This window comes from Gorilla gorilla, chromosome 3, assembly GCF_029281585.2.
Source record: "Gorilla gorilla gorilla isolate KB3781 chromosome 3, NHGRI_mGorGor1-v2.1_pri, whole genome shotgun sequence".
NCBI classification, from domain to species: Eukaryota; Metazoa; Chordata; class Mammalia; order Primates; family Hominidae; genus Gorilla; species Gorilla gorilla.
Genome location: NC_073227.2, coordinates 17,465,519 through 17,475,839, shown reverse-complemented (window position 1 = coordinate 17,475,839; position 10,321 = coordinate 17,465,519). Strand labels below are relative to the sequence as shown.

General features: G+C 48.9%; 1 protein-coding gene across 1 annotated transcript; it reads right to left on the bottom strand.

Moving 5' to 3' along the window:
* Positions 1 to 6,701: 6,701 nt before the first annotated feature.
* LOC115934340 (putative protein FAM90A26) lies at positions 6,702 to 10,302 on the bottom strand. The gene is made up of 4 exons (XM_055385498.2): positions 10,124 to 10,302; positions 9,433 to 9,629; positions 8,863 to 8,974; positions 6,702 to 8,215 (listed from the first exon to the last, which is right to left on the bottom strand). Exons 1-4 carry the CDS (start codon positions 10,244 to 10,246, stop codon positions 7,253 to 7,255), a joined length of 1,395 nt encoding a protein of 464 aa, XP_055241473.2. The 5' UTR covers positions 10,247 to 10,302; the 3' UTR covers positions 6,702 to 7,252.
* Between the last annotated feature and the right edge of the window lie 19 nt (positions 10,303 to 10,321).

Sequence of the window (10,321 nt, the reverse complement as noted above, 5' to 3'; positions counted from 1 at the left end):
TATTCCCTTACATTACTACAAGTCGATCCTCTGCACCTGGCCAAATACAGTATAAAATTGATGAGCATATGTTTCTTTTGATTTCATACTTTCTATTTAAAGCTATTCTCCTTGGCTGGGCACTATGTCTCATGCCTGTAATCCCAGCAGTTTGGAAGGCCAAGATAGGTGGCTCACTTGAGGCCAGGGGTTTGAGACCTGCCTGGCCAACATGATGAAAGCTGTCTTTCCGAAAAATACAAAAATTTTCTGGGTGTGGTGGCACATGCCTGTAATCCCAGCTACTCAGGAGGCTGAGGCAGAAGAATCACTTGAACCCAGGAGGCAGAAGGTGCAATGAGCCAAGATCCCACCTCTGCATTCCATCCTGGGTGACAGAATTAACTTCCATCTCAAAAAAATAAAAAGCTAATCTATACATTTCTTTTGGTGCATTATTAGAACATAGAGGGCAATAAGGCAAAACTATTGTGGGTATATTAGTGCGTATCTGTAGCACCTAGCACAGTGCCTAGACCTTAACTTGTGTTGAAAATTAAGAGAAGCTTCTTCATATCACTTTTCCCCATTCTAGTTCTGAATTTAAAGAAAGAAAAAAGTAGCTTAGCAAATATAGGTATCAGTTATTTCTATTGACAGATCATTTGGAGAACATGTTTTTGGGTGTGGGAGAAAAAAGATTCCTAACTCTCCACCCCAGAAATAATTTTGCTGATACAAAAATCAGCCAGACATTGTGGCACAGGCCTATAATCCCAGCTACTTAGGAGGGTGAGTTTGAAGATAAGGATACATTGTCAAAAAGGTGGGAAAATCACTTGAACACAGGAGGCAGAGATTGCAGTGAGCCAAGAGTGCCCCACTGCACTCCAACCTAGGCAACAGAGAAAGACTCTGTCTGAAAGAAAAAAAAGTTGTTGCTATATAGCACATAATTTTATTGTCATCTCATTTAAAATTGAATAGTACATTTGGTTGAATTCTTATGCCTGCAGAGACATTTGCTTCTGGCTTAAAATCACTGGCTGTAGGAGGAAACTCCAGCAGAGGGCATCATAAGGATTTCATAGTGTCTATGGTCATCTTGGTAATTCCTCAGATAATTCCTGGCAATTCTGTTAGGTCTTGAACTTCACTTACTTCTTACATGTTTAATAAAAAGAAGTTCAAAGCATTGCCATGGCTGTTGAATTCCCACAGGCTTGCCTTCCCTTTAAAATTTATCACATGGTTTGTGCTCTTTTGCAGATATAATATGTAAGTTTGGAGGTGGATGCTTTCAGCCACTAAGTTCAAAAGTACTGCCACAAGGGCCAGGAATGGTGGCTCACACCTGTAATCCCAACACTTTGGGAGGCCAAAGCAGACAGATCATGAGATCAGGAAACTGAGACCATCCTAGCCAACATGGTGAAATCCCATCTGTACTAAAAATACAAAAATTAGCTGAATGTGGTAGTGTGTGCCTGTAGTCCCAGCTACTTGGGAGGCCGAGGCAGGAGGATTGCTTGAACCCGGGAGGCAGAGGTTGCAGTTAGCCGAGATTGTGCCACTGCAGCTCAGCCTGGTTACAGAGTGAGACTCCATCTCCCAAAAAGAAAAAAAAAAAAAAGTACTGCTACATGGACATCCATTGTCCCAGCATCTCTGCCATAATAGCTGAGGAATTATCGAGAATGTCTGTTAATTTCTTTAACTCCAAATTTGTGTTATGTCCCTTGGTCTCCTGTCATAGCATAAATTGTATTATTCATAAAATGGACACTTTGTCTATAGTTATTTCTTCTCAGGATGCTACATCCCTTTAGAATTTAAACATACAGTGTCTCCCAATCTGAAATTTGAAGTTTTGAAAAACCAGAAAAATGTTTTTGGACACCTTTTATTTCCAGCTGTTTTTATGTCCTCTCCTGAATCCGAGTTGAGGGTAAAGTCCATTCATCAGCATTTCTCCTCAACCCACAACAACCTCATCCCACTCCAGTATGATGTTTGTCCCCACAAATTGATGCACATAATACTTGCTGGCAGTGGTAATGTCCTAATAAAAAAAATCATGAGATGGCATCAGACTTTACTTTATTTTCTAGCTCAGCAGAATTTGATTCCTGTCTGATAAGGAAACCCTATTTTCCCTAGAAACTTTTCACTTTTGTCACAGGTTTGGCTCCCAGGGAACTGGATATAGATGAAGTTTAGTGTGCAGGATGTTTATTAGGAAGTGATGTGAGGATCCACAACTGTGGAAAGGATTGGAGGGAAGCCTTATGTGCAAAGGGACAAGTCTAATGGCAGTGCAGCCTGACATTGTCACCTGGCCACACGGACAGAGCTGTAGAGCTAAGAAATCCTCCCCTATTTGTCCCAACTGAATCAAATGGCAAAGCCTATGTACCCCTTGCCTCCATTAATGATTGTGTGCTTGCCACTTGTGGAGGATGAGACTTTGAAGCAGGTGGCTTTCTGTGGCTGAAGAAAACCTTAAATGTGCTGACAAAGTTTTCCAAAGAGACAGAGAATGGCATCTGCCATGTATGTTGCCCCTTTCCAAAGAGGAAGCAACAAGGGTAATGGCCTCCAATGGCTCTGTATGCAGATAGGCGGACAGTAATGTCTGTCCCTCCTGTGACTAAGAAGAACAGATGGCAGACATGCAGCCAGGCAGTTAGAGGTGACACAGTGTTAGCAGATAAACATCTGTCAGAAGCAGTGCTTCTTTGAATCAGGTGTGACACGAGCCTTGCATCCCTTGCATGGACCCCCTTCCCATTATCCTGCTGTCCTACCTCATGAAGGTGGGTGGGGGCTGGCTGGTGGGCAGTCCCAGTACCAGCTACACTTTGCCTGCAGTGTTTCCACATGAGTTCCAAGGTAGCCCATGTGGTCATCCATGAACTTTGTGTTTTCCTTATGCTGTTTGTCCTTTGCCTTTGAGAACATGTTTCATTTGACTCTGAGTCCAAACAACTCGTGTGTCCCTATATCTGTACATTGTCCTTCACTTAGGGGAATCTCTAATCTCTAATGTCTTTGTTTTATTTTTACTATTAATATTATAATAATTAACATTGTCATTATCTTCATTGTTGATGTTCAGTTATTTTTATTAATAGAGTTACTATGAATTATTATATTGTGGCTACTTACACCAAGATGAAGATAATTTATTAGTTCAGGAAGAATCTGCATTCTGAAGGCAAATAGAAGTTCCAGCTACAGATGGGCAGACCCATGCCCTCTCAATTCCTGAGGGACCTCCTAGTGCCTCCTGGACCTAAGGGGCCTCCCTCAATGTTTCAAGATGCCACCAAGGCAGGGATCAGCTCGTGCATTCCTGAGAACATCCATGATGAAGTGAGGCTCTGGAAAAATGCAAGAGTTTCCACATAATCCCAAAAAACCCTACAGGTGAACTGGATGCCACAGAAAGAGGAGTGGTCTTTGACACAACAAAATCAACAAAATTATTTCAAAGTCAATTAGGAAACTCAGAAATCACTCTTGCTGCCATTAAGAGGAAGAACAGGAGCCTGTGAATGGCATCCCTGGCCTTCCCGAGACTCCACAGATATTTCTATGTGGCTTCAGACACCAGAAATCTCTGTGATTTTCAGAAAGACAGGGACAGCTCCTGCCAGCCCATCCCTCTGCAGAATGTGTCCCAGCAGATCAGAGGCATGGAACCATCATGGACAGCACAGAGGCTCAAGGGCAGCATCCCAGGCCGGCCTGTGACTCTAGATAAGTTCTGAGCCCCCATGGGGGCTCAGGAAAGGTTAGTGATGACCTGGAAAGAAGGGACAGGCTGAAACCGCCCCTAAGCAATATGCAGGATTCCAACTTCAGCAGGCAGCCAAGGACCAGCTCGTACCACAACTGCGCCCCCTGAAAATGCTGGATACAATCCCACTCTGCAGAAAGTTCCACGTAGAAGTGGCTGGGAATTTTGCATTCTAGACTGCATTTTACAGTACCTCTGGACATGTGATGAGAAATTTAACATTGGTGTATCTAACTGTGACATCTTTCACGAAGCGATTTTTTAAAATGTGGTAAAAAAGACAAAATATAATTCAAACATATGCATTATATGTCAAAGTATGCTTCGCTGGCATCAAGTAGACTCACCTTGAGATACAATCTTGGACTACCTCCATCTTCAGAATATCTACTTTTTCAAAGAGAAACTCTCCAACGAAAAATCAATAACATCAAAAGTTTGCAACTACAAGCCGACGGAAAATAAATACAGGAATTCTACCACAGTGAATTGGACCGCACTGGGAAACACAGATGAAGAAAGTCAACACCGCTTTGTCCTTCAGTGCCTGGCTCCTTTTTCAGCTCGTCTTGAGACTCCAGGCATTATTCCTGAAAAGTCTCCTAGACGCCTGTGAGGCTCTAATTCCCTGGGTCCCATTGCCATTTCTCTGGATTTGCGAAGATCCACCGGACCTTCTGTGGAACTCCCGTGTCCCTGTACTTTTGTGCCTCGTCCCCTAATTCTGCCCATGGTCATCTGCACCTGCAAGAGTTAGGGTCCATGTTCCTTGGACGGGAAGAGACAGGCAGGAGTCGGAATGATGAACCAGCACACTGGGGCGTTTTATCATGTAGCCCAAGTGACCCCATGGTCTTCTTGAGCTTTGGAACCAGTCGCGTCCCCCTTGACACTGCACCCGACTCCCAGTTTCTCAATCTTGTTGGCCCTCCAGCGATCTCCTGTTGGATGAATTGCACTTGCTGAAACTCGGGTCCACTTTGATTTGCGCTTCATTAATTATTCATGATTCAGGTTGGAAGGCCTGCTGACAACCCCCTGTGGCCGTTCTCTGAGCTTTCCTGTCACATGTTTCCTTCCACGCTCTTTGGTTCATTGTGGTCCTGCTCCTTCTGCTGTCAGAGGAGCAGAGAGTTGATCTTATTGATTCTGGATACGGATACTTTCTAGGTGATCTGGATAATCAAGATAACGACCCTCAACAGCGGCGGAAAGGGAGCAGCCATTTGGTGTGTCTCAGAAAATCCCGCTCAGTTCCGAGGCCTCCTAGATGTGGAATCCTGCTCAGAGTTGTTCCCAGGTCAGAGAATGGAGAGAGCCTGTGGATGATGGGATATCCCTGCCTAGATCTTTCAGTGAGTCTCTACTACAGCTCCTCTTAGGATCAGGGGGAGAACCATGGAAAGGCCCGGTGTCAGACATCCGGAAAGAAGACGGGATGAATGTTTTACCTCTGAAGTACATCCCAAATGTGGGAGTTAACTTCACCTTTGCTGGGGTCTATTTGGCTAGTGAAACTCTGCCTGGTTCATTCGCACATCCGGAAGCCACTTCACGGGGGGCCGTCGCAAATGGAACCACACACTTGGCATCGGCGGTTGAGCCAAATGGGGACTCGTGGTGCAAGGAACGCTCCCCACGTGTTAGCGTGCGTGAGATTCGGTTGGCAGAATTTTACTAGGTGTGTGTTGGTAGAGTGGGGCTGAGGTTTTCTTGCTCCTGTGGATGTATACGAAGTCAAACACCTGCCCAGCCCTGCGGTCCCCTCAGTCAACTCTGATTCGGAAACATAACGATTTGGATTGCTAACAAGTCAAGAAACTTTCAAGCCCTTGGATGTAGGGAAAAGAAAGAGAGATCAGACTGTCACTGTGTCTATGTAGAAAGGGAAGCCATAAGAGACTCCATTTTGAAAAAGACCTGTACTTTAAACAATTGCTTTGGTGAGATGTTGTTCATTTGTAGCTCTGCCCCAGCCGCTTTGACCCAACTTGGAGCTCACAAAAACCTGTGTTGTATACAATCAAGGTTTAAGGGATCTAGGGCTGTGCAGGACGTGCCTTGTTAACCAAATGTTTACAAGCAGTATACTTGGTAAAAGTCATTGCCATTCTCTAGTCTCAATAAACCAGGGGCACAATGCACTGTGGAAAGCCGCAGGGAGCTCTGCCCTTGAAAGCAGGGTATTGTCCAAGGTTTCTCCCCATGCGATAGTCTGAAATATGGCCTCGTGGGATGAGAAAGACCTGACTGTTCCCCAGCCTGACACCCGTAAAGCGTCTGCGCTGCGGTGGATTAGTAAAAGAGGAAAGCCTCTTGTAGTTGAGATGGAGGAAGGCCACTGTCTCCTGCTTGCCCCTGGGAACTGAATGTCTCGGTGTAAAACCCGATCGTTCATTTGTTCAACTCTGAGCTCGGAGAAAAGCTGCCCTGTGGCGGGAGGCGAGACATGTTGGCAGTAATGCTGCTTTGTTATTCTTTAGTCCGCTGAGATGTTTGGGTGGAGAGAAACATAAATCTGACCTACGTGCACGTCCAGGTATAGTATCTTCCCTTGAACTTAATTATGATATAGATTCTTTTGCTCACATTTTTTTGTTGTTGTTGACCTTCTCCTTATTATCACCTTGCTCTCCTACTACATTCCTTTTTGCTGAAATAATGAAAATCCTAATCAATAAAAACTGAGGGAACTCAGAGGCCGGTGCCGGTGCACGTCCTTGGTGTGCTGAGTACCGGTCACCTGGACCCACTGTTGTTTCCCTATACTTTGTCTCTGTGTCTTATTTCTTTTCTCCGTCTCTCATCCCACCCGACTAGAAATACCCACAGGTGTGGAGGGGCAGGCCACCCCTTCACTTGGAAAATCAGTTAAACACAAACACGGAATGAGAGTCAAAAGACAATACGTCATCTTTTTGAGAATTTTATTCACTTCAAAACAAATTCAACACACCTATTTACAAAGGCATTACAGAGCCCAGTTTTCGAGGCTGAGGAAAGACCCCGAGAGCGCTTTGCACAGCACGCTTCCCAGCGTCCGAAACACTGCTCTCAGGGCGGGGCACAGCGGAAGGGCTGCACCTCTCAGGGTTCCCTAACTTTTCCCTTATTCAGTCATCTAGAGAGCAAATACACAGTAATTCCCCAGTTTCCTATTGACGTCCCAGCGGAAGTCTGACTCCTGCGCGTCACGCAGTTTCTGAGGCAACGAATCTCTGGCACGGAAGCTTTTCCTGGCGCGTTTCCGGAGAACCATGCGAACTACAATGTCCCTCACCAGAATTCAATGAGGCAGATCCCTGCATCTGCTCCCTGCCTGGCCTGGGCTCCCACATCCACAGAAGCGCCACAGCCGGGGAGCTTCAGAGTCACCGCACAGAGTCTGCTCTCTGCTCTGAGCTCCTCAGTCCCACAGTCCCCTCCAAGTCACGGGAGCTGGAGGCCAAGGAGCCCCTGCCACCTGCAGTCTCACTCCAGGTCAGAGTCGCTGTCCTCTGAGGAGGACGAAACCTGGAGGTCCTCATAGAGGACGTTCGGTGGGACACGAACACAGGGAACCTCAGACTTCTCTGAGACATGAGGGCTCTGAGCGAGGAAGGCTCCCGGCTTCTCAGGAGAGTGAAATGAGGGGGCCGCCAGGAGGCTGGAGCTCCAGCGTCCGTTTTCCAGTCTCCAGAAGAGCACTCTGAGAGGCTGGGCCCCATCATGGCTGGTCGCTGAGTGATGGGACATGGTGCAGGTCTGGGCAGTAGGCAGGCAAGTTCTGCTGTGCGGAGGCTGCCGGTCGACGCTGGACACCTGGGCGGGTGTCCTCCTGCCCATCTGGGGCGACGTACTTGGTCCAAGTTCGGTTGCTGCCGGCAGAGGTTGGAGATACTCCGGGGCCCCCAGCTCACCTCCCTGGATGGCGCTTTCGGGGATCTGGAAGGGACCCAGTCTCGGTTTCTTGGGGAAGTTCAGGCAAGCCTGAATCGGAGCCTGGGCAGGTCTCTTGGCTCCTGGCCCAAAGCTGAGATTGGAGCCTAGGCCCAAGCTATGTGTGGCGGCTGGTGGGCAGGGCTGTGAGGCCACCGCAGGACGTTTGTCTTGTGCCTGGGGGCTGATGGCCTGGAGCAGGCCGTGGGTTTTGGAGGCAGCCTGGGGAACTTCTCGGCAGCCACCCTCAGGGCTGCTGTGTGTCGGCTTCACCACGAGGAGAGGCTCGGGGCCCTGGTGCCTGACTGCAGGCTGAGGGATGTCGGCCGCAGCCCCTGTCTGTCTTTCCTTTGGTCCAAGACTTGAGGAGGAGCTCAGACTGGCTTTTCTGAGGGGAGATAGTGAAGCCAAGACGGAGCCCCTGTCAGACATTTCGGTAGCTGAGCGATCAGCGAGGACAGGGTCCACGCGCGGCCTCTTACTGGTTGTGTGTACCGGCATTGGCCTGCTTGCAACCTGAAAGGAAGGAAACAACACAGGTTAGAAGTTCCTCAGCATGGAGCCAACGTGAAAATCAACCACATCCAAAGACAGGCTGCACACGCCATGAAATTCTTACGGTCCTTGGAAGTAGGAACAGACCCTCCACCTGAGTGCTGATCAGGACAAGACACATGAAAGATGCGCTCTCGAGCTATGTATAGCTGATCTAAGCACACCATTGTTCAAAAGATCGCGTCTTGGGCATTAACTGGATCAAAGCGCCTCCACTCAGCCTTCCATGAAGTGTAAGGGACTAATGCCCTTCTGAAGGCAGGTTGGTGGCTCAAGGGTACTCAGGACGTCTTCTCGGAACACATGCATGTTCAGGGTTTAGCCTTCTCCATGTTTGTGGCCTCTGAGAGACAAATTTCCTCATGCTGCTGGGAACATGTTGTTGGCAGGCTTGCCATAATTGGACAGAAAGAAAGCAACAGGAAATACGGCATCTTCAGATGCCTTCGCCTGGAATCAAATTGACCTGGAAGGATCGTGGAGTCCCTGACCCCAAGAAGGCAAGAAAGAGGGGTTCCCCGATTCCCTCCCGCAGACGGGAAGCTGAAAGGAAATCAACCAGCGTGACCTAGAAGACAAAAAGACCAGGGGCCCAGAGTGACACTCACCCTCAGATAAACAGAAGATTCCGTGGATCCTTTTCGATTTGGCAGCGGCTTCTCTGGAGGTTTCCAGGAAAATATGTGGAGGAGAGCCTTCCTCTGCGGGTCTTGTTGCCGGCAGAACAGAAAAAGGTCAGGCCGTGGCCCCTGGTTTTCCCCAGGAGACAGGGAGAACCCTGTCTGGGGCTCCGTCCCATTCCGTGTTTTGTGATACAGAAATGGACATCTGTTGCCCTTTCCGCCTCTGCACCTTCCTTCACGTGCCAACCTTCCCATCCTCCAGGTGGCCCTCTAGGCCTCCCAACTAGGGACTGTGATTTGGATTCCATCGCTTTTCCCCCTGTCGTGGGGAACATGCACGAAGCGCCCCCGCCTCTCCCCATCCCTGAATCTCCCAGAGCCAAAGGAGCTCCTGGGTGTGGAATCCCGGAGGACACGGAGCTCCAGTCTATTTCTCTGCAGCTTTCCTTCCCTGGCCCGGAGACGGAAAGGCACACGGTGTGCAGGTGCAGAGACACCATGTCCTTAGGAGGCAGTACCCTAAGAGTGGTGAAAACCCCTCCCACTGCTCACCTTGGTCTCTCTTCCTTCTCTCCCTTATCCTTGTTCAAGGGCCCCGGGTTCGCTTCAACCTGGGGCTTCCATGGTTTCAGGTTTTCCTTCCCTTCCTTTTTCCCCAAGGTCGGTGGAACCAGGGCTGCCTTCCAGCACTTCATGGGGCACCTGGTACTTCTGGCCATGTGGCCAAAGGCCCTGCAGTTTTTGCACTTGAGCTGTGGGTGGAAAGGAAATGATGTCAGTGAGTGAGCTGAAGCCACAGGCAGCGATCCCACGTCAACATTGAGACGGATTGTGAATTCAGAGCTGAATAAGGATTCCAAAGAGGGGACACCGGCATGGGGGCCGTTAAGTGCTGAGAGAGTTCGGATGCGATGTTCCCTCCCAAAGCCCATGTGACGGAGGAACTCTAAAAGGCAGGACTCAAGGTTCTAAGGGGCACGATGGTGAACCCGATGTCAACAGCACAGCCAAACGTGGCTACACAGGACTCTAAGTAGAAAGGGAGGTTGCCCTCAAGAGTCTCTCAAGGGGTCTATCGGGCCGGGGAGGAGGTCCCAAGCCATGCCCACATTGGATGGGAAAAGCAACCTGGGTGGTGGTGACAGAACTCTTTGGAATCCAACCCAGTCTCTGAGGACCGTGTGACACCCTCTCCCCCGGCCCCCACCCCCACCCCGATACCCAAGAGCTCCAGGACTAGACTTACCCTGGGATCTTCTTCATCGGGCGGGGGAGCCCTTGGCCCAACTGGGGCCCTCCGCTGCTTCTGGAGGGTCTGGGTTCTCACCAGTCTCTTTGCCCCAGGTTTGGGGTCACGACATGCCATCATCTTCGTCTCCTGGGGGTTTTATGACCGCCTTTTTCAGGGGTTGATTTTTGGGTCACCTGAAACACACACAAACAC